Source organism: Tamandua tetradactyla, chromosome 2, assembly GCF_023851605.1.
Source record: "Tamandua tetradactyla isolate mTamTet1 chromosome 2, mTamTet1.pri, whole genome shotgun sequence".
NCBI lineage: Eukaryota > Metazoa > Chordata > Mammalia > Pilosa > Myrmecophagidae > Tamandua > Tamandua tetradactyla.
This window is the reverse complement of record NC_135328.1, coordinates 54,630,432-54,654,768: the sequence shown is the minus strand read 5'-3', so window position 1 is coordinate 54,654,768 and position 24,337 is coordinate 54,630,432. Positions and strand designations below refer to the sequence as shown.

The window sequence follows — 24,337 nt, the reverse complement described above, 5'->3', positions numbered from 1 at the left end:
CTCCCCAATCCTAGGCAACCACTAATCCGCTCTCTGTCTCTATGGAGTTGTCTGTTCTTGATATTTTGTATAAATAGAATCATACAATATGTGGTCCTTTGTCACTGGATTCTTTCACTTAGCATATTTTCAAGTTTCATTCAGGTTGTGGCATGTATATGTACTTCATTCCTTTTTATAGCCAAATTATATTCCATTAATGAATATACTGCGCTTTGTGTATGCATTCACCAGTTGATGGACTTTGGGATTGTTTCCACTTTGGTGCTGTTGTGAATAATGCTCCTGTGACATCTGTGCATAAGACATGTGAACATATGCTTTCATTTCTTTTGGGTGTTTGCCTCAGAGAAGAATTGCTGGGTCATATGATAACTGTTTAGAGGAAACCAGACATCATCATCATCATTATTATTATTATTATTATTATTATTATTATTAGAGAAGTTGTAAATTCACAGAACAATCATGCATAATATACAGGTTTCCCATTTACCCCCTTATTAACACCTTGCATTGTTCAATTTGTTACAATTGATGAAAGCACTTTTTATAATTGTACTATTAACTGTAGATCATGGTTTAGCTGAGGGTTCACTGTATAGTGCAGTTCCATGGATTTTTAAAAAAAATTTATTCTAGTAACACATGTACAACCTAAAATTACCCCTTTTAACCACATTAAAATAAGTAATTCAGTGTTGTTAATTACGTTTGCAACATTGTGCTACCATCCCTACCATCCACTACCAAAACTTTTCCATTGTCCCAAATAGAAACTCTGTACGTTTTAAGTCTTCCTGGATCCTGTACAGTGTTGTACTGGACTCCAAAGTTTCAAATGGTTGATTTAGACAGTTCCTGCCTGTTTATTAGTTGTTCTGGGGGAGGGCCTGATTCCTGGAGCTTCCTGCTCTGCCATCTTCCTAGTCTTCCTCCAACTACCAGGCTGTTTTCCTAGAGGAAAATTTTACCTTCCTGCCAGGAGTGTGTAAGCATTCTGATTTCTTCTGTATATCCTCACCAACACTTGTTTTTGTCCGTCTTTTTCATTATAGCCATCCTAGTGGGTGTGAAATGGTATCTCATTGTAGTTATGATTTGCATTTCCCTAATGAGTAGAGATGTTCAGTATCTTTTTATCTGTTTATTGGCCATTTGTGTATCTCCTTTGTAGGAATGTATATTCAGATTCTTTGACCATTTTTAATTGGGTTGTCTTATTATTATTGAGACCTAAGAGTTCTTTGTATATTCTTATATGTCCCTTATCAGATATTTTGATTTGTAGATATTTACTCCCATTCTCTAGGTTGTCTTTTCACTTTCTTGCTGGCATCATTTGTAGCACGAGAGTTTAAAATTTTGATGAAGTCCAATTTTTTTTTTCTTTTGTCATTTGTGTTTTTTGGTATCATATCTAAAAACCCATTGCCAATTCCAAGGTAATGAAAATTTATCCCTGTATTTTCTTATAACAGTTTTATAGTTTTAGTTCTTACAATTAGGTCTATGATCCCCTTTGAGTTAATTTTTGTATATGGTATAAGGTAGGGGTACAACTTCATTGTTTTGTGTGTGGCTATCCAGTTTTCCTAGCCCTGTTTGTTAAAAAGACTATTCTTTTCCTGTTGAATGGTCTTGGCATTCTTGTCAAAAATCAGCTGTCTATAACACAAGAGTTTGTTTCTGGACTTTCATTTCTTTTTCATTGATGTATATGTCTATACTTATAACAGTACCATACTGTCTTGACTACTGTAACTTTGTAGTAAGGTTTGAAATTACCAAGTATGAATCTTCTAGTTTAGTTCTTTCTGCTAGATTCTTTTGGCTCTTCTGGGTGTCTTTCATTTCCTTATGACTTTAAGGATCAGCCTATCAATTTCTATAAAAACAAGTTGTGTTAAATCCATAGATCAATTTGGGACCTATTGCCATCTTAACAATTAAAAATTTTCCACTCTTGAAATGAGATGTCTTTCTATTTATTTAAATCATCTTTAGTTTCTTTCAACAATGTTTCATAGTTTTCAATGTTCAGCTCTTGTATTTCTTAAGTTTATCATAGGTATTTGTTTTAATGATATTATAAATGGAATTAAAAAATTTTTACTTTCAGAATGTTCTTTGTGTCAAGAAATACAGTTAATTTTTGTATATTTATCAAAAGTCTTATAACCTTGCTCAACTTGTTTATTATTTCTATTAGTTTTTTAGTGGATTGCTTGGCATTTTCACCTAGAAATAGAGATAGTTTAAATTCCTTCTTTCTGGTCTGAATGTCTTCTTTTCTTTTTCTTGCTACACTACCCTGATTAGACCCTCCAGTACAATGTGAAATAGAAATGGTGAGAGTAGTGGACATACTTAGTCTTGTTCCTGATCTTAAGAGGAAATCGTTCAGTCTTTTCACCAGAGTCCACTGGGTTTTGAACACCTTAGTTCTACTTCAGTGTCTGCTGCAAGTTCGGGACCTTGCCTTTGTTGCCTATTGTAGTTCCCTCAACTGAAAAATGGGAAAGTTGATTCATAAGGGCCTTCCTTTCCAGTTCTTTTATCCTGTGCTTCTGTGATTCTGCTTTGGTGTTCTTTCCTCTTAGCCAGTTCCCTTGATTGTTTGTTAGATCATCATATAGACTTTGTAAAGACATTTGGAGATATTTGCAAGTTCTTTTCCGTACCCATTTTGACTGCCTTCAACTTCCACAATCCTGAACATCCTAATGTAGAATAAAATTACAAAAATTAAGGCATGCAAGCAGAAATGTTTCAGTAGACCTGTATTTCCTTTCCTTTGAAACTCTGAATAACCAGGGGAAATTTTTTGCTTTGGGAAAAGTGCTCATTTCCACAAAAGGTCAGTGAACCACAGCTTCTTCCCACTCCACCCTCTAACAGTAAGCTCCCTTTTTATTTTCAGACTCTCAGCGTTCTCATCTCTCCTCTTTCACCATGAAGCTGATGGACAAATTCCACTCACCCAAAATCAAGAGAACTCCATCAAAGAAGGGAAAACCAGCTGAGGTGTCTGTGAAGATTCCAGAGAAGCCTATGAACAAAGTAAGCTGACTGTCTAATTGTTTTTCCTGGCCTCTACCTGCTTCCAGCAATTCGTATTATTTTTAAATTCATTCCCAGGAATTGAGTTTTGAATACATATCACCTCTTCCATAGCTTTTTCCATGGTTCTGGGTAGGACCTTCTGTGTCCTCATGAAATATGAACCCTTAGGATGGTGAATGTGTGTCATGTTAATCAGAGTCAAGCTCATTTGGCTAGAACAGTTCTCATTTTCCAGATGTGTCATCCTCTGGGCATTTAAAACAGCTCAGCACATGATGTTCACACCCCAGGATGCTGCTTCCCTGCCTCAGAGATCCCCATGTTGCCCCAGTACATACACATACAGAGAAATTTTTGATGTCCAAATTATCCATCATTTGGTGTTAAGGCCCATGCTCTTAAATATGCAAAACCCTTGAAACCCACCCAAAGATGCCCTCCTCAAGCACTAGTTAGTAACCTCAACAAGATGAGTCAAGCCAGATATGTTGAGACAGCTGTTGATTTTCATCAACCCCTCCCTTCAGCCTAAAACGGCCATTTCAAGCTCTGTAGGAATCCAGGTTTCCTCTTTTCCAGGAGGCAACAGACAGATTTCTACAAGAGGGCTACCTTATTCCCTTGGATCTGGAGCAGCAGGCAGTAGAATTTATGTCCACCAGTGCTGTGGCTTCCAGGTCTCAAAGGCAGAAGGTCAGTGTGACATTAAGAACAATTGGGTTTGCCTTGCCTTCTACTGCAGAATCCTGGTCCCATGGTTTGGGGGATGGAAACAATCTATTGCAATATTTTTATGAGGTGATTCTCTATTATGTTCAATTGGGTGGTGACTGTGGGATCTTAATTGTTTAGGAAACAGACCAAGGGGCCTTGGATAAAAAAGTGAAGTTTCTCCAAGCTCCCATAGTGTTTGGAACAAGCATAGTACTCTATGACAAAAGGTTGGGGATCCTTCCTAGGTTTGGTTTGGGTATGCTGTTTGGGTCCAGTGGGTTTGAGGGAGAAGTGGGTGAGTCTCATTTCTCAAGATCAGCTATTCTTTCCTGATCTGAATAGTTTAGAAGGGCAAAGCCTTCTAAAATATAAGGTACTTCTTTACATCCCAAGCTGGAACACCTTTTGTGTCACTAACATTTATCAAGCCTTTTCTTAGCCCCATGCTAAACGCTTTACGTGTATGTTACTTAATCTTCATAACCATCCTGGGAGGTAGAAACTTGTTTTGCAGAAAAGGAAACTAAGGCTTTAGGAATATTTGGCCAAAATCACACAGCACATTAGGCCAAGATTTGAACACAGTAGGTTGCCTGACAGTAAAGACTAAACTCCAAGTGATGCTTTCTCTCTCCTTTATGAATGCCAGACTTTACTTTTGAGTATCTTACAAATCTAGATAGTAATACTAACTCATAACTATACATAAAAATAAACTAAATTTAGTAATAAAAGATAAAAATAGGCCTTGTGCACAAATAAGTACTTAATCCTCTAGTGATTACCCAATGCATAATTCATAATAGAACTGTTATCACAGCCATTGATTTAATGCAGCTGGTAAACACTGCACTATTATATCAACACATAGTTCTTGAATTTAGCAGTGCATTTATTTTTGTTTTCTTATACCAACCAACAGAATACCTTAAAACTCTAGTATAAAATGGAAGAAATAATGGTTTTAGTTCCAAAATTTTTATGTTGAATAATAGTTTTTCCTGCCCTGTTAGCAAAGGAGGCTATAGAGCAAGAGCAAAATTTTCAGTGTTTACCAGATTGATCTAAATTCCAGATTGAAGAAGAGCAGTCAAGTGGAAGATTTGGTCTGTGCCAGTTATTTTTACTACAATTTGTTTAGCAACCTCTTGGAGCTGAGTTTAATATTAAACTCTAAGAAGAGTGAAAGTTGTCATGTAATACTATTCTAAGCAGTCCAGATTAAAATGACTTCCTAATTACATGTCCTACTACTGAATACTGATATGAAACTGTTTCAGCCACTCAATTACAGGATTTTCTTTCTTTATTAGCCTAAGAGAGTTCATGGGGGGAGACTCGATACTGAACTACCTCACTTAGTGGGGGTTCCTGTAAACTATGGGGTACATTAGACAATGTCTGGAGACCTTTTTTATTGTCACAGTTAGAGGGATGAAGCAGGTGTTACTGTCATCTAGTAGACAAAGGCCAGGGATGCTGGTGACCGTACTATGATACATAAGATGGCCCCCAACAACAAAGAAATATCCAACTAAAAACGTCAGTAGTGTCGAGGTTGGTGAGCACGTTCTGTATCAAGGAGTTGTAAGTGCTGTAAGAAAGTTTGAGTTACTGTGCTCTGCCCCAAGTCACCTGCCTGACAAAGTGAATGTAGTCTTGTTGCTTAGTAGAGTCCCAAAGACAGAACTGGAAATGTTGGGGAGGGTATCTTTCATTTGCTGTCATCATTAATTATTTTTTAACATTTGTTTATTGTGAAGTATAGCATATATACAAAAAAGCAATACATTTCAAAGTTCATTTTAACAAGTAGTTGTAGGACAGATTTCAAAGTTTAGTTTAGGTTACAGTTCCACAATTTCATGTTTTTCCTCCTAGCTGCTCCAAGGCACTAGGGACTAAAAGAAATATCAGTATAGTGCTTCAGCAGTCATACTCATTTGTTAAGTCCATATACATTCTCATTTTATCCCAGTTTAATACATGACTATCCCTGATTAAAGGATCCCTGATTTATACATGACTATCCCTGATCTTCTCTGTCATAACTCCTCCTTCTCCTTTGATCCTTCTCCCAATCTTTAGGGATATTTGGGCTATGGCCATTCTAACTTTTTCATGTTGAAAAGGGGTGTCAACATACGGAATAGGCAGATGGAATTAATTGATGTTCTGAAGAGGCTGTTCCCTCTGGGTTTCAGGGCTTATGTGGCCTCGAAACCATTTAGAGGTTATAGGTTTCTGGAAAATAAACCTACTGCATGAAACTTTTGTAGAATCTCAGATAGAGCCCTAGGTTTTCTTTAAGATTAACAGGAATGATGTTGGTTGGGGGTTAACAATTAGCAAAATCTAGCTGAAGCTTGCATAAGAGTAGCCTCCAGAATAGCCTCTTGAATCTGTTTGAACTCTTTTAACCCCTGTACCTTATTTTGTTACATTTTCTTTTCCCTCTCTTTTGGTCAAGAAATATCTTTTGGTCCTCTTTTGGTCAGGAAGTATTTGTCGATCCCACGGTGCCAAGGCCAGGCTCATCCCTGGGACTCATGCCCCATGTTGTCAGGGAGACTTTCACCCCTGAATGTCACATCATTTATTATTTACTAGCAAGTATGTAGTTCTCATCATTTGTGGGGGTTTACGTATACATTCTCATTTTATCCCAGTTTTTATACATGACTATCCCTGATTAAATATATGGGAAATTGAAGCTCAGATAAATAGAGGTTCAGAGTCAGCTTCAACTAGCATTTCTTAAGGGTCTGCGCTTTGGCAAGGCCCTGTCCTCGCTAGTTTCACAGATTTGTGTTATTTAATCCTAACTCTATAACCTTGTGGGAGGCTCATATTATTCCCAATATCCAGAGAGTTTGGGCTCCAGCCCATGTTTTCTTAATCAAAATCTCTGTTTTTACCAGAGTGTTTTCTAGGCTGGTTCAGTTTAGATATGTGTTAGCCTCTTACTTGAATTTGAAAATTCTGTATATTCTGTGATGATTTTATAATTATTTTGCAATTTTTAAAGAGGATTTGCAGTTTGTATATAGAGTATTGAAGTAGTAGAGAAAAAGAACCAAAAAGTGTGTCAAATGACCACAGTCCCAGTATAAATAGCCAGGGTAGTCTGTGAGGTTTGAGCTCCCTATCTCTGAGAGCATTTAGACAGAGGTTGGATCCTAGGGCTATTGTTGAATAGATTCATGAAGGGGTTTCCCTTTCAACTCTCAAGATCTTAAAGTGAAACATAACCAGGGAAATGCTACTGCAGGAGAGCCTGGTTGCTTAGGTGGTGTATTAATTAGGTCTTCTGACTACGCTTCGCTGTTTTGGTCCAATGGAAAGGAGTAATGTCTAAAATATATTGTAATTCAAGTTTTTTATTATAGTGATTTTAGTTGGCTTCCTCCCAGGCTTAGCCCAAATTTGTATGGTTCATATACTGTTCTAAAGTGTTGTGAATAAGACTTGAGTTACTGAGGAGAGGAGAGACATTAGGAATGCAGATGATGACAAGGAAATGAAGGTTCAATTTGGGAGCATCTTGGATGCTACTCTGCTATGGAGGAGGGAAGTATCTGAAGACTACCAGTTTTTCCCTCACTACTTCTTTCTCAGCCAGAGCCTGTCTTGTATAGTGTGATATAGCAGCCAAGCAGCATCCTGTCATGTTATGAGTACAGCACCAGGAGGCAAGAAACCTTATTTTAAGATTTCTGTCCATCTTTGCCATTCAGGCCTCATGTTACTTGTTTATAAAACGAGAGTCTTGGGCCAAGTGATCTCTAGTAAATTTTTTTACTTCTTCTTCCAGTATATATTTTTATAATTCTTTCTTTTTTTCTTCTCCGTTTCCCCAGGTTCTGGAATCAAACAGACCAAATTCAAATTGCACCTCCATCACTTTTATCTGTGTGACCTTGGGTGAATTTCTTTGCCCCTGCTCTCTGCATGCCTCAGCTTCCTTATCTGTAAAATGAAGTGGTGATAATAGTATCTGCTTCATGAGTGGGTTGTAATCCTTAAATGAAATAATGCATGTAAAATACTTAGCGCAAAGGATGATTTGAGGTGTACAATATGGTAGCTATGATCTGGCCCCTTTCTTTCTCTTTCACTATCTGATTTTTATGTCCTTTTCCCTCCTTCTCTGCTTTATTATTAGCAGATATATATCTTATATTGGTATAGTGTCTGTTAAATTTTATAGAATATTTCTGCATATGTTCTCATTCAGTCCCACATTAACGTCTTTAGATACACAAGGCCTATATTCTTCTCTCCATTTTGTAGATGGGGAGCCTGAAGTCCACTAGTCCCATACCCAGAGCTTGGCCTCAAATCTGATCCCTCCATTAGGCACTGATAGGCTCGTTTAGTTGCCAGGCTTGCACCAATGGTGGCATCTAAACCCCCATGACAAGAGGAAGAGGTAGAAGAATGCATCTGCCTCTAGAGCTATGCAGGTTCAGAAAAGCCAAGGCATTAAGTTCTCAGTGCTCAGTATAGGTGTCTCCTCTGACTGCTGGCTACTTTTGCAAGAAGCCACAGTTTAACAGCTGAAGGGCTAGGGGAACGCACAGTGCTTAAAGGACATTAATTCTGGGAGTGGAATTTGCTGGAGAATTAGTGGAGGAAACCTGACTCTACTATATTGTTATCTTCCTTTATTAAGAGCCCTGGGCAGCCTGACTCATAAGTGGCTGATTTGATCTCTCTGCAAATGAAAGAAAAATTTTCTCTTTGCTCTGAAATGTCTTATCCCTCTTGAATGCTTTCCATCCCCACATTAGCCCCTTTCTCCCTCGCATAACTGATAGATGATATATTTTCTTATTTTGTTACCTTTTTCCTCACCAAGTTTTATCATTATTGGCTTCTAACACTTTTGATATGCTAAGATGCCAGTATTTTTGCCACAGTCCTCCTTTTGCCACATTTGATGTCTATAAGAACCATGGTTCCTTCATACATAGATTCCTCCAGTGTCCTGAGTAGATAGATGATACCTCTTGTTCATGAGATGGAGAAACGAGTCCTTGGACTCTTGGAAACAGTATATAAACCATTATGGCAGGTAGTGAAAGAAGAAAAAAGTAAAGCAGGGTAAAGGAGAGAGTGAAGAGTTGAGGGGAGGCAGTATCCCTTCATCCCTCCCCCTCACATGCACACCTGGAGAATCTTAGTGATCTGTTGAATGCCTGTTGGGAAATATCCCTTGAGAGATGTTAAATTGGGTCTTCGAAAAACTTTCCTAACAAAGTGGCTATTTACTTCTTGATCCCATTTAAATATTTTTCTTTTTATATTCCCATGACAGTCACTATTGAAATTTTGTAATTTAAAATGAGATTACCCAGCATTTTAGAAAAAAAGAGCTAGTTTTCAGAGTCATAATCACTTTTTATTGCCTGTCATTTATTTATATATTTATAGAGTGTTGTTTAAATCAACTTTTTCTAGAAATTGTCTCCTTGCCTTTGGTTGCTTTCATTTGCATTCTCTGGGCCTCAAAGAGCCCACAGGTGGTAGTTTTTCTCATACACGTCCCTCTTAATTTGCACTAGAAATATAATTGATTCTCCTTGAGTAGATTATCCATTTTTATATTTATCAATTTTATATAGTATTCTTGATTTCCTTCCCCCCTTCAGCCAGCTGTAACCTGGATCATTGATATTAGGGCTAGTATAGGGAGAGGTTGAAGAAAGGAACAAAAAGGGTGAGTGTATTCACTGACTGTGGATTTAAGATATCCCACAGTCAGGGAGAAAAGATTTGGGGAGTAGGAATTTCATTACTGGAAAGTACCAGGTTCTATTTTATTTTCCTCCTAGGCAAGCTTTCTTCAGGCGCAGAAGGACCCTGAGTGCTATTAGCAGCCACTGCATGGGTAGTGACTGGATCATTACCATCTGCTTGGAGTTCTTCACCTTTCACCCTAGAGCATCCCACATCTTCTAACCCTAGAGTCTCCAGGTCCTTTGGGAGTAGCCTGTCATTTTATTGAGATGGGGTTGTATCTTTGAATTGAACTATGTGGAATCTAGTGAGGAATCCTGAGGGATTGGGTTTCAAAGTCTAATGCCCTTGACCAGTTTTACACATTCCTTTTAATCTTTGAAAAATGGGAAAGACTAGGCTTTCTTGATTTGATTTGCTGGATAAATATGTATCATGGGACTTAACTATTGGTTTTCCAAGTGTCTTCAGCAAATTAGTCCTCACTAAACTTATGAGATTAGTGGTGATATCTCGATGTGGTTGATTAGGAAATAAAGAGAAGAAGTAATTTTCCAAACCTCAGGGAAAATCAGTCTCAGATTCTGGAAGGAAATTCAATAATATCTAAATGAACTTTCTTATTCCAAGCCCCCTTCTTCCTGCTTTAAATCTAGCCTCGGTATCCTGATCATAATCCTTAGAAAAATAAATTAGCTTGATTTTTGCAGCAAGAAACTTTTTCCATTAGCATCAAATATCAAGCTAGTTAACAGGAAATTTTATTTTATTTCTTTTAAAATAGTTCCTCTTTAATCTCTCTCTTCCCTCCTTGTGCTTAACATTTCCTTTCAGAACTTGAGCTGGCTGGAAGAGAAAGAGAAGGAAGTTGTCAGTGCCTTGCGCTACTTTAAGACCATTGTGGACAAAATGGCTATTGATAAGAAGGTATTGGAGATGCTTCCAGGGTCAGCCAGCAAAGTGCTGGAGGCCATCTTACCCCTGGTACAGAGCGATCCTCGAATTCAACACAGGTGAGTTGCTCTGAAGCCCTTGACCATGTCATGGAGCCATGGAAAGCCTTGAGACACCTTGGTTTTGGATCACTTCAAACACAAGAGTTCTTAGGAACAGTGAGAAGTGTTGGGAGGAGAAAGAGCTGCCACCCCTTCCCCCAATGGCTGTTACTTGATACTATTCCAAGACTAAGGTCAGTTTTACTCATGAGGCCTCAAGACTGACTAAGACCTCTACCATACTGGGGAATGTAGCTATAGTCCATCTGTAGTTATTTTCTTGTACTAACTCATTAGCAGTAATTGCTTTGATTTGAACTCGTTTTTCCTAATTCCCTAGGAACTAGTTCATTTAACCATATGTAACATATTCAAACCATAGCTTATCATAAAATAACTCCTATCAGATATATAGCCTGTAGTCTTCAACTATTTAGATGATTAGGCCAAAAGAGGCAAAGAAGAACCCCATTAGAGCATGAATTAGTGAAACATTTAACTCTGTCAAACTTGGACCTCCCAAATATAACACCAAGTATACTTTCCTCTTAAAGGTTAAGAGAACAACTTGTCCCTATATTTATTCTTAAATACAGAAAGAAAAGCAGAATCAAACCTAATCTTAAATGAAAGCCTAAGAGGAGCTGTGTCTTAAGAAACTGTCAGTTTCCTTCTGGCTTTTTGTTTTTCTTCCATGGTATTTGGTCAGGATAAACCCTTCTGTTTCTTTTCTTCAAGATGGCTTCATATTCATGTGGCCCCAAGAAGTCTAAGTTTTTATGAACTGCTTTCAGAACTTGGCAATGAAGTGCATCTTTTTCTTCTTCTAGGATATAAAGCAAACAGTGTCTTTATTTCCAACAAGTTGTCCACCCTGGGGCTTTACCCTGGAGTTCAGCTGACCCCTGTAGATTGTGGTCTTTTGGCTAGAAGCTCACCAAACCTAGATAGGGAGAGGCGTTTTGATGAAGCTTCCATGTGGCTTTGTCCTGCTACCATCTTTACTTTTCCGTGCCATGCTACTGTTTAATAAGGAAAAAACACTGAGGAAATGAGTGGCTTCAGTGTCCTATTTAGTTGCCATGTATGTAGTGCTTTGTATGTTGATCTCAGAGAGCCTTGAGATCAAGTGTTACATCTTTCTAATATTTAACCTAGTGCCCAGCTTGTAGAAAGTACTCTGTGCTGGTTTTCCTTGAGTGAAAACCTTATTCTACTAACTGTGGGTAATATGTAAGTTTAGATATTTGGATTGCTTTTTATAAAACTCTTTCATATACCTCTTCTCATGTAATGGTGCCTACCATGGGAGAGTTAAAATCTAACTGAACGAATGAACTCTCCCCACCCCCACCCCCAGAGTGCTAATTTTGTGATACAGAGCAGAAGCTCTGTTGGAAGTAAGGGGAGTTACAGAAGAGTTGGAGTGGTCCCATTAAACTTCTAGAGGAGGAGAAGCTGGAGCCAGACTTGAAGGAAGGGTGGGAATTGGATTGGCATTGGGGGCTGGGAAACAAGAAGAGCAAAGGAGTTGAGTCCAACTGGCCTGGTACGTGAGGACACTACAGTGGTCATATGAGCAAAGAGTCTATGGCTGCTCTGGGTGCTGACGAGAGGGGAAGTAGTTGGAAATACGGACTGAACACTTTACCCAGCCACCCTCAGGTGCCACTCTTTCAAAGAGTCCAGAATATAGTAGCTAAATCCTGAAGCTGGTAGTGTTACAGTGTGTTGCTACTAGATTTGTTGCTTCCTGGAATATTAGTCAGCTACTTGGGAAATTACTTTCTAGACATGCAAACACTAGATAATACTTATTCAAATCATATGATAGTTTTGAGGGTATTTTTGTCTATGAGGAAGTTTATTTTACTTGGCAAAAGTTATTCAATGTGTATAGCTATTTCCTAGAGAGGGAAGTGCCTGGGTGTGGCCATGAGGAACAATGAAATACATATATATATATTTGGCTATTACCATTTAAGGGATTTTTTTCCTTCTGAAGTTCTTCCAAAGCCAACAGTGCTATTTTTATTGATTCCAGAGATGATTGATAATACTTCCTCAAATATTTCTTTCAGATTGTTTCCACTATCTCTTTCCCCCCCACCAAGTGCAGTTTGTAGGCTGGGAATGTGTATTCCCTGCCTTCTGCGCAGAACCTTTTCTATGCATTCCTAGCAGGCAGGCTCTTGTAGGTTCCTGGGGTGATCATGGACTGGCCTTTAAACAAGCAGTTGGCTAATCATTGTGGATAGTGAATGGAGATTTCTCCTTCTATAAGTTGGAATATCCAGAGATATGTTTGAGAGCAAAATCAGTGTTTGCCTTCAACGTAGACAGCTTTTTGCTCCATTTCAGAAATAGGCCAGTGACTGGTCCACTAGATGGCATTTTCATAGTACAGACTCTTTCCATTCTTAATTTCTTATCACTTTCACACTGAGGAATATTCTTCTGCCTCTAAGCTAATAAGTAAGTAGACCTGATTGCCTAATTCTTTAGGTGCTTTCAGGAACTATTGCCATCCAAAGCAGGTAGAAATTTAGTATTATAGAGTGTTTTTTTTCCCTTTCATCTAATCGTTACTTGTAGTTTAACAGTGTGATCCTCAGTAGAATCCTTACTGCACATTATTGAAAGGCAGCAGTCTTTATTTATGAAGAGGCTGTGCCTGGCCTTTCCAAGGAGAGAAGGGGCATTAGCTACAAGAAGCGCATCACTTCAGGATGATGTCCCATATAATCTAATGCCCAGGAAAAAAATACTGCAGAATTCTTGTTTTACCCTCTTTCCTAGGAGAATAGGTCCAACACTAAATACTTTTCATTTGTATCATCCCTTGAAGCAGCCAAACCCTGGCTCTCTTGAGACTCCTTTTGTAGATTTTTGTTTGTTTCTTTCTCATGAGACTCAAAATATTTGCTTCTGACCCTCATTTTCTGCTGTTGGAACATGCATAGAATGGAATGAGTGGTAAATGGAAATTTTATATCTCCTGGAAAAAAGTTTTCCCCACCTCACCTAATTCTGAATATCTTCTCATTGGAGTGTTCTTTGGTTTAGATTTTTGTTTTAAGTTATTTTATTCTTAGACCCTATTTTAATCGTATCTTGTAATATTTTTTTCTCTCTAGAAATTCTATCTTTGGCCTCTAAGTATCTCCCTTGTTCTTTATTCTTCTCTTCTCTCTTTTTTTTTTTTTTTTTTTAAATACTGTGGTGTGGAGGAGGGGACAACACCCAAATTCTATGCTTTTGCTCTTCCTCTGTTTAAATGCATAATGTTTGAAATGGAAGAACAATTCTTTCCAGTTCTAATGGGAATTTATCTTTATTTATTTAAAAATATGTTGAAGAGGATAGCTGCATTATTCACAATTGCCCAACAATGAAAACAGCCCAAGTGTCCATCAACAGATAAGTGGATAAACAAAATTTGATATATATATATATACAGTGGCATGTTTTTTAGAAGTGAGAAAGAATGAAGTCCTGAAGCATGCAATAACGTGGATGAACCTTGAGAATGTTATATTATGTGAAATAAGTCAGACACAAAAGGACAAATATTTTATAATCTCACTGATATAAACTAATTGTAATGTGTAAACTCATAGACATAAAATAGAGAATATACGTTACCAGAATAAAGAATGGGGAGCGCATGGCTTAATATGTGCACAATGTTTAACAAGGATGAACTTAAACATTTGGAAATGGATGGAAGATGATGGTAGGATGTTATTGTGAGAATTGTTAACAGTGCTGAATGGTATATGAGTGTGGTGAAAAGGGGGAAGTTTAGAGTCATGAATGTCAGCAGAAGGAAAGTTGGAGGTTAAACCATAGGACTTTTAAACAGTGAATATTATGATGGACAATGTCCGAGATTAACTGTACAAGTATAACAAAATTATTTCATGAACTAAAGCAGATGTATAACACAATTATAGGGAGTCAATAATAGAAGGGTTTATGGAGAAAATGTACCTATCACAAACTATAGACTACATTTGACAGTAATATTTTAATACTCTCTCATAAACAATTACAGATGTATCATACCAACACTATATGGGGCAATAAGGAATATGGGAGGATTATAGTTTTCTCTTTTATTTTTATTTCTTTTCTTGAGTAATGAAAAATGTTCTAAATTTGATCATGTGGTTGTATGCACAACCGTTTGATGGGATATTATGAACCAGCGATTATATAGTTTGGATGGTTTCTATGCTGTGTGAATACATCTCAATAAAATTGCTTTAAAACAGAAATAAACCACAAACAAAGCCTGAACTTGAAATTCTGGAAGATGAATGACTGCAGTGTTCAATCCAAGGGTTACAGATAAAAGTTCTTTTTATTATTATTATTATTTTAATAGCAGACCCCTAAGGAAAAATTTTGGCCCTTGAATTGCTTTGCTTTTCATACTGGGTCCAAACATGACACAAGCAAGTGCAGATGAAATCTTGCCTTGTAAAGACATGGAAGAGGATAGAGGAGGATTTGATCAATTAACTGCAAAGTTTCCTCCCAAAACATGTGTATATGAAGAGAGAACTTTCATCTGGAACTCTGGGGTTAAAGGTCAGAGGCCTGGCAGTCACTTTCAGGTTATCATTTAAGCAGAGCTATTCATTTACGCGTTACTTTGCCTTTACTCTGGCTAGTGATCCCTCTCTTAGCCCTTTGGTCTCCTTGCTTGTTTACTATACTGCTTTTGTTTATCAAATATTCTCTCTGAAATTGCTCAATCCTGAAATAATTGGACTGCTTGTATGATGAGAGAAAATCATTTGATAGTAAAAGGTAGACCCTGAATTAATAGTAAAAATTTCAAGTTGAAATTTTTTCCAACAACAAAAATATATATGGAAGATGTAGAAAGTCTTCATTTTGGCTGCTATTCTGCCATCGTTAATTCCCAGAGTATTCAGGAATTTGTTTTGTGTGTATTGGCCTCACAGTATAGCTAGTACCTTACCACATACTACCTCTTTGTACCCCCCGCATAAGCTTCTCTACCCTTATACAGCCCCACCACCACCACAAATCACCTTGCCTCTGGTTTGTTATTCTTGAAGTAGTCTTCACTAGTGTGTTCCTCTGATTCTTAAGTATGGTTATAGTGTAGAAAATGACAAAGCTGAGCCTGTGTAGGAGGAATTCTTATGAATTACAGATCTGTTTGAGGTCATGGCTGTTCCTTAAAAAGATCCAGACTGCCAAATTTTCATAAACCTGTTGGCTCCTTGTGACACATCTAAAATGAATTTTAGTCTAATTCAAACAATTTCACAATTAGCAACAATGAAGAGGAGAAGTTGGGGCATTCCCTGAGAGATGTCAGAATCTTGTGGAGGTATGTGAAGTATGAAAACGCATAGTAACTGCTGTGATGGAATTCATATATATGGAGAGAAAAAGAAAAGCTTTATAACACAGATTAGATTATAAAGCTCCACAAAATCTTCTTGGTTGGATACAGAGGAATATGCTCAGGGAAGAAAATGTTTGTTAAAAGAAGGTGTGGATTTAAAAAAAAAAAAGATTGAGAAACTGATTCTTTACTAAACAGATACCTTAAAGTGGTGGCCATGTTTTAGATTTTTTTTAACATTCTTGTTAAAAATCTTTTCTTCCCTCTAGCTCAGCCCTCTCTTCCTGCTATAGCCGAGTATACCAAAGTCTTGCTAACCTCATTCGTTGGTCTGACCAAGTGATGCTAGAAGGTGTGAACTCAGAAGATAAAGAGATGGTGACTACTGTGAAAGGGGTCATCAAAGCTGTTCTGGATGGAGTAAAGGTACTATGCATGGATTCCAGATGGTCCTAGTTAGAGACGTAGAGCAACCTCTTTGCTCTGTGTCTATCAATTAAGGACTTGTTCCTGAACTTTATACATTAGTATGAGTGTCTTACAACTTCTCTGGTGTTGGTGCCCTGCTCTATGCTGTAGCTACTTAATTCTCTCAGAAACGGTACAAATGGTTCTTAGAATAATATAAGCCTTTGGAGTACTCATCCTGATGGTTGCAAAAGCTGCCAGAAGCAATCAGTCTTTATTGAGCAATGTGTTAAATTTTCAGTGAGTCTTTTTATCACAGCTTTGACTGTGTATGCTTGCCACCTAGGCAAAATGTAGTGGAAATTGTTGTGCATTGACTTTTAACAAAACTCTCAGCATGTCAACTGCTACTTTTTCATGTACTAAGAACTGGGATTCTTGGTAGAAAAACAGGATTAAGATGAATAAAAAAAAAAATGAAGCTCTCTGTATCTTGATATCTAGGATGTGATCTGTGTATTCCCTATCTTACCAGGAAAGTTAGAAACATCATAATGGAAAGTTATGAGTTATAGTTGAGGAGAGAAATGAAGTCCATAGGGTAAAAATTGGAATACAAGGGACAGGTGAAGCCCTAATTGAGAAAATAAGTCATGGTGGATGAGGAACAAGGTAAAATGTAGGGCCCATGGGTCAAAACTAGGGCTGTGAGCATTAGGAAAGTAGAGACCCTGCTGTTAAGGTGAGGCCATTTAATGCAGAGGAAAGAGGACTTATCTTGAGGCCCAGCTGGGTTTGAATCCCAAGTCTACCACTTACTAGTCTGTAATCTTAGGCAGTTTTTATTCAACTACTCTACAATGTACTAAACTTCTCTATAAAATAGATATAATAATAGTATCTTTACCATAGAGGTGTTGGAAGGATTAAACCATTAATATACATAAAGCTCTGAGAATTACCTGGCACATAGACCTTAGTTTAAGCACTCAGAATTTTACCTGCTGTTTATTTTTAGTTAATGTTGTCTTTTGTTGTTAAGGTTTAATAGTAATGACAGCTGACTTTTATTGGGTGCTTGTTATGCATTTTCCCATTTAATCCTCACAGTAACCCTCTAAGATAGGCATTATTGTCCCGTTTTCACAGATGTGGAAACTGAGGCTCAGGCAGACAAGTAATAAGTGGCAAGGTCGTAATTCACACCGACCTGCTTAACACCCAAATCCTGTGCACTCACCAGTATCCTCAGCTGTTTCCCACAGTGAGGGAGATTGAGAGTTCAGCCCAAAGGATTCGCTTTGCATCCACTTCCAAACCAGCTTGCTTTCAGCCTCTCTTACCATCCCAGTCAGGCTTAGAACACCTTATAAGCCCATGTCTTATGGTGTGGTAAAGTCCCACTTGGCTGGGAGGGACCAGGAATATGCAGAAATAAAATACATTTATGAAGATGTCATCATTCCACTTGGAGGAGAAATGTTGGCATGTTCCTTTAAATTGACTCACCATCTTTCAAGTAACTCATTCAGTTGTTAAACGAAATCTTTTTTTTTGCAGGGTCTAAACTGTTTTAAAGCAGGATTGCTTTGTTTTTGTCTCTGAATGGGTAGTAAATTTATCACTTAATCCCCACCCCCCAAAAAATGTCACTTGTTAGCTGTCACTTTGGGCAAGTTACTTCTGAGTTTCAAATAGACTCAAAAATATTTATCCAAAAGGATAAAGTAAGATAATACATATAAAGTGCTGGTACCCTGTCTGGCATCAACTAGGTGTCCAGTATATGGGGTATAAATACTGTTAGCTTATAGAAGTGTTAATTTATAGAACTGCTCATTTTTACCTTGATAGTGATCATGGCTCTTTTCCAAGTAGTCATTTAAACCTCAGGCCCAGGTGGTTCTTTTAAGGATGGAAATGCTAAGCTCAGAGATGATAATGTCTCAGGGGAGGAAAGGCTCTGGGAAGTTTAAAGGTCCTAATTTTTTCATTTCTGTAGGAACCACATTGTTCTAGTTTGCTAGCTGCCAGAATGCAATATACCAGAAATGGAATGGCTTTTAAAAAGGAAAATTGAATAAGTTGCTAGTTTACAGTTCTAAGGCTAAGATAATGTCCCAATTAAAACAAGTCTATAGAAATGTCCAATCAAAGGCATTCAGGGAAAGATACCTTGGTTCAAGAAGGCCGATGAAGTTCAGGTTTTCTCTCTCAAGTGAAAAGGCACATGGCAAACACAGTCACAGTTTCTCTGTCATCTGGAAAGGCACATAGCGAACACAGCGTCATCTGCTAGCTTCTTCTCCTGGCTTCCTGTTTCATGAAGCTCCCCAGCAGGCATTTTCCTTCTTCATCTCCAAGAGTCGCTGGCTGGTGGACTCTTCTTCATGGTACTACAGCATTCTCTGCTCTCTCTGAATCTCTTTCATTCTCCAAAATGTTTCCTCTTTTATAGGACTTCAGAAACTTATCAAGACCCACCCAAATGAGTGGAGACACGCCTCTACTTAATCCAGTTCAGCAACCACCCTTGATTAAATCACATCTCCAGGGAGATTATCTAATTACAGTTTCGAAGATACAATATGGAATAGGGATTAGAAGAAATGGCTGCCGTTACAAAATGGAATTAGGATTAAAACATGGCTTTTCTAGGGTCCATACATCATTTCAAACCAGGACACACACCCAACCCAGGACTTGTCTGTTGGAGAACTAAGCCCATCAAGGTCAAGCAGATAGCCCAGTTTATCCTTTTTAAATCAGCTTCCCAACTCTTCCCACCAATTTTACCAATTAAATTGCAGCTTTTCCTCTTTTTTCAGATATTCAATTCTTTACTCAACTCCTTGGGCTCTGTTTTGCCCTTTTTGTAGACCTTCTAGGGATGATTGAAGCTTTCTTGCAAATCTCCAGTCTCAGATCTAGATACTCTCTCCCCTAACTCCACCTACATACACACCAATTTTTTTTCATTTAAAAAAAAAAAGCAGCATTCTTATGTTGATAAACTTGGGGGAAAACTTTATGGAATGCCTGCAATTCTGTTATTTAACCATCACCATCCAAAACCAGACTTGTGTAACAGACTCAACTTGTATGATAGGCATATTTTGAAAGGAATATTTTCCTTACTTTATCAGTTAAGATTGGGTTTGGCTGCACAAAAGCCCCAAATAATGGATGCTTTAAAAAAATGAAAGAATTTCTCTCTTATGTATGAGACGTGCAAATCAAAACCACAAAGAGATACCACTTCATACCCATTTAGATGGCTGTAATCAAAAACACAGATAATAACAAGTATTGATATGCATATAGAGATATTGGAACCTTCATATAAGAAGCCCAGAGGTAGACAGTCTAGAGATAATAGTATATTTTCACAGTATGGTTAACAGAAGTATTCTCTCATCTTGCTTTTATGCTGTCCTTAGCACATTGTGTCTGTCTCATGCTTCAAATGTCTGCTAAGACCCCAGCCATCAGGGCTGCATTCCAGCCAGCAAGGAAGAGGAAGAAAGAGGAGAAAGGGTTTACCTCCTCCCAATAGGGACTTTTCCTAGAAGGCCTCACAAAACTTCCACTTACATTTTATTGGCCATACTTGGTCATGCCCCTAGTGGAAAAAAAAATCTCTTAATAAGAAGGAAGAACAGATATTGGGGATCAAATGAGCTATTTTATTCCTTTTTCAACCTATCTTTAAAATTTTTTATTATGGAAAATTTCAAACATTTGTAAAAAAAAAAAAGAAGAATAGTATATTGAACCGTCATCACCCAGCTTCCACAGATGTCACCTTCTGGCCAGTCTTATTTCTTCTACATATACCCTTACCTACTCCCCTGAATTATTTGGAAATAAATCTCAGACATCATATTCTTTTATCTATTAATACTTTAATATATCTCTAGAACAAGGCAAACATTTTCAGTAAAGGGCCAGATAATAAATATTTTAGACTTCCCAGACCAGGGCAGTCTCTGTGACATTTTCTTTTTTGTTTTCTTATTTTTTTATTTTTATTTTTTTTACAAATCACTTACCTGGAGGGCTATACCAAAACAAGCCTAAGGTTGGATTTGACCTGTCAGGTGTAGCTTTTGACACCTGCTCTAGAAGGTAAGGACCCTTAAAAAAAAACATGTTCACAACAGTACCATTATCACTACCTAAGAAACTGAGAGCAATTTCTTGGTATCAGATAGTTAGTCAGTGTTTAAATTTCTGATTGTTTCCATTTTAAAACAGTTCATTTTTCAAATCAAAATCCAAATAAAATTTGTATGCTATAATTCGTTAGTATGTCTCTAAATTCTAAAGTTCTTTTTCTCTTTTTCTCCTTGCAAATTTGTTTGGATTTTTTAAAACAAGGGTCATTTGTCCTGAAAGTTTCCACATTCTAGATTTTGCTAATTACATCCATGCAGTTAAAAAATAAAACATGTTCCTCTCTCCCTTGAATTTCCTGTAAAACTAGAGAGTTAATCGTATTTGAACTTTTTATATTTGGAAGAGTATTTACTAGGTGATGCTGTGTACTTCCATCAAGAGGCTCTCTCTCCCTTTTTTTATGTTAATAGCCATTGATGGTAATTGCCTGGATCCATTAATTAATTACGATGCAAAATGACTAAAATCTAGTTCTTAACTGTCGTTCTTTCATCATTATTTTGTCCTCATCAACCCCTTTGTGATTATCATGAAATAGTTCTAAAGAAAAGCAGGATCAATACATGATTCCTTCACTTTATTTACCAGTTTTCTAAATGAGTGTTTCTGTCATCCTCTAACATGACCAGTGAATTGCGTTTTTAAAGATATCATTATGAACTTTGGAATTTGAACATACTTGATATGTTTCAGTCCTTTGCAGTTATTTTTCTTGATGATGCCCAAACCCCATCTTTGGCCAGTGAAACGTTCTTCAAGTTGTTTCCTGAGTCTTTTTTTATGCGACCCTAAAACTCTTTCCATTTTCTCACTTTCTGTTATGACAACATCTTCCAGACTCAGCTTGTCTTTTTTTTTTTTTTTTAGTAGCAGCTTCATTGATATATAATTCCCATACCATGCAATTCACTTATTTGAAGTGTATAATTCAGTGGCTTTTAGTATATTCACAGAGTTGTGTAACTATCACTATAATCAATTTTAGAACATTTTAGTCACCTCAGAAAGAATCTACCCCTTACCAGCAACCCTCATTTTCTCTCATCCCTTTCACTCTTAGGCAACCACTAATCTGTTTTCTGTTTCTATAAGTTTGCCTGTTTTGGACATTTCATATAAATGGAATCACAATATGTGGTCTTTTGTGACTGGCTTCTTTCACTTAGCGTAATGTTTTCAAGATTCATCCATGTAGCATGTATCAATACATGTTTTCTTATTGCTAGATATTTCATTGAGTGGAGATATTACATTTTTTCAACTCTAAAGACTTTTATAGAGTATTTTAACTGTATAAAAACAGTAGTGAATTTTTTTAAATATATGTTTTTTCTTTCAGCAGTTTTTTTGTGAAAAATGACATATATACAAAAAAGCAATAAATTTCACAGCACACTGCAACAATTAGTTATAAAACAGATTTCAGAGTTTGTTATGGGTTATAGCTCCACAATTTTAGGATTTTCCTTCTAGCTACTCCAAGACCCTGGAGATTAAAAGAAGTATCAATATAATTATTCAACACTCATACTCATTTGTTAAATCCTGTCTTCTCTGTTATATCGCCACTTCTGCTTTGATCTTTTTCCTAGTCTTCAGGGGTATTTGGGCTATGACCATTCTGACTTTTTCATAATGCAAAGGGTTGTTGATACTATGGGATAGGAGAATGGAATTAGTTGATGTTCTAGATAGGCTCGCCCCGCTGGGTTTCAGGACCTGTCTGGCCTAGGAACCCATCTGGAAGTTGTAGGTTTCTGGAAAGTAATCATAGTAGATGGAACCTTTGTAGAATCTCAGATATAGTCCTAGGTGTTCTTTAGAGTTGGCAGGAATGGTTTTGGTTGGGGTTTGGCAAACATGATAAATAGCATTATCTAGCTGAAGCTTGCATAAGAATGACCTCCACAGTAGCCTCTCCACTCTATTTGAACTCTCTCAGCCACTGATACCTTATTTGGTACAATTCTTTTCCCCGTTTTGATCAGGAAGGCATTGTCGATCCCACAGTACCAGGGCCAGGCTCATCCATGGGAGTCATACCCCCTTTGCCAGCAAGAACGTCACCCCTGGATGTCATGTCTCAGGCATACTTGCAGAGTTGGGCTTAGAGAGAGAGAGAGCACATTTGAGCAACAGAAAAAATCCTCTGGAAGTAACTGTTCTAACTTTAGGCATAATGAAAGGTAGGCTTAGCTTCTCTGCTGTACAAATAAGCTTCACAGAAGCAATTCTCAAGATCAAGGTCTTGGGCTATTGACTTGGAAGCCCCTAATGTTTGAGACAGTATCAGATGTTTCCCCAGTGGTAAAGTTTAAAAGTTCCACATAATACATTTTTAAAATTCGTTCATGGACATTTGGATATTTGGGTTGTTTGCACTTTCTAGCTATTATGAATAATTTGCTTTGAACACGCTTCATGGGTTTTTATGCAGATGTATGTTTTTAATTTCTCTTAGGTATATATCTAGGAGTGGAATTGCTAAGTCTTATAGTAATTCTGTATTTAATTGTGTGTGGAACTACTGATTTCACAGTGGCTACACCATTTTATATTTCCAGCAGCAGTGTATGAAGACTTCAGTTTCTCCAAATCTTCACCAACACTTGTTATTATCTGTCTCTTTGATTATAGCTATCCTAGTGGGTATGAAGTGGTATTTTGTAGGTTTGAATGATGGGCAGGCACCGGGAATCGAACCGGGGTCCTTTGGCATTACAGGCAAGTATTCTTGCCTGCTGAGCCACTGTGGCCTGCCCAATGTTGAGCATCTTTTCATGTGCTTATTGGCCATTTGTGTATCTTCTTTGGAGGAATGTCTGTTTAGATCTTTTGCCCATTTTTAAATTGAGTTCTTTGTCTCTTTAATATGGAGTTATAAATCATCTTGTATACTTCTTGCTACAAACCTGGAACCAGCCGTTTCTTTAAGAGAAATGCTTTTGCTGAGAAATTCTATTTGGAAACCCTAATCTGAGGGCTAAGGCTGCTAAATACTACTGGTTGGTCACTGTTTCTAAGTCTTTTCAGTGGATAGAGCTTGAAAATACAGGTTTAGTTTCTTGAAGACAAAACACTTTATGAGTTTATACTGATATTTTCAAATTCAGGACCAAAGAGATTTTTACTTAACCTCAGTTAAACTTGTATCTTAATTTTCTTTTTTCTACAATATAAACAATGATTTCAGAATAAAACCACTAACTACCTCCATCAATATGATTATTTATGAGTTAAGATTTCTGAAAAGTTATTTTTTAAATCAATTGAAATAGTCTCTTTGGTCGCACGCTTAATTTTATTTTATTCAGTGTGTATTTATTTATTAATTATTTATTACATGCCATGGGTTTTCACGTATTAGTGTATGGAACATCAGGGCCCCATGGAATTGCTCCTCTCCCTCTAACATCACCAGATCCACATTTTATGGGTTTCATGTATTGAGTTTCCACAGAAGATTGTTTTTTAATATACTGTTACTTTTAAAAGAAAGAGGAATTGGAGCAGTGGACCAGGGCTCAGTGGCAGAATTCTTGCCTGCTGTACCGGAGACCGAGTTTGATTCCTGGAGCCTGGCCATGTGGGAAAAAAAAAGGAAGAGGAATCAGAGAAAGAGGAGAGTGGGATACTAAAGGGGAAAGAAACAACTATGATATGTAGTAGAAATTTTTCCTATAGAAATTGTCTGGGATATACTTTTGTAAATCGAAAGAGTCATCATACTTCTGTTATAGTTGCTACACTCACACTTAAGGTCTTTTATTGTTTTTCTTATTGTTTTTGTTTGTTTTTAAATAATAGCGTGGCTTAAAGTAAGATATCTCTCCTTTCCTCTAAT

At 37.3% G+C, this 24,337-nt stretch overlaps 1 protein-coding gene across 5 annotated transcripts in view; it reads left to right on the top strand.

Moving 5' to 3' along the window:
- The window catches only part of RAPGEF1 (Rap guanine nucleotide exchange factor 1), a 195,786-nt gene that overhangs the window by 98,962 nt on the left and 72,487 nt on the right, over nucleotides 1-24,337 (top strand). For 3 of the 5 annotated variants that reach the window (XM_077147294.1, XM_077147285.1, XM_077147291.1), the window contains exons 2-5: nucleotides 2,924-3,063; nucleotides 3,646-3,759; nucleotides 10,357-10,535; nucleotides 16,176-16,332. In XM_077147294.1, the coding sequence (XP_077003409.1) occupies nucleotides 2,924-3,063; nucleotides 3,646-3,759; nucleotides 10,357-10,535; nucleotides 16,176-16,332 (590 nt within the window). The remainder of the gene's footprint in view (nucleotides 1-2,923; nucleotides 3,064-3,645; nucleotides 3,760-10,356; nucleotides 10,536-16,175; nucleotides 16,333-24,337) is intronic. The other 2 variants (XM_077147295.1, XM_077147288.1) reach the window with 1 other exon arrangement.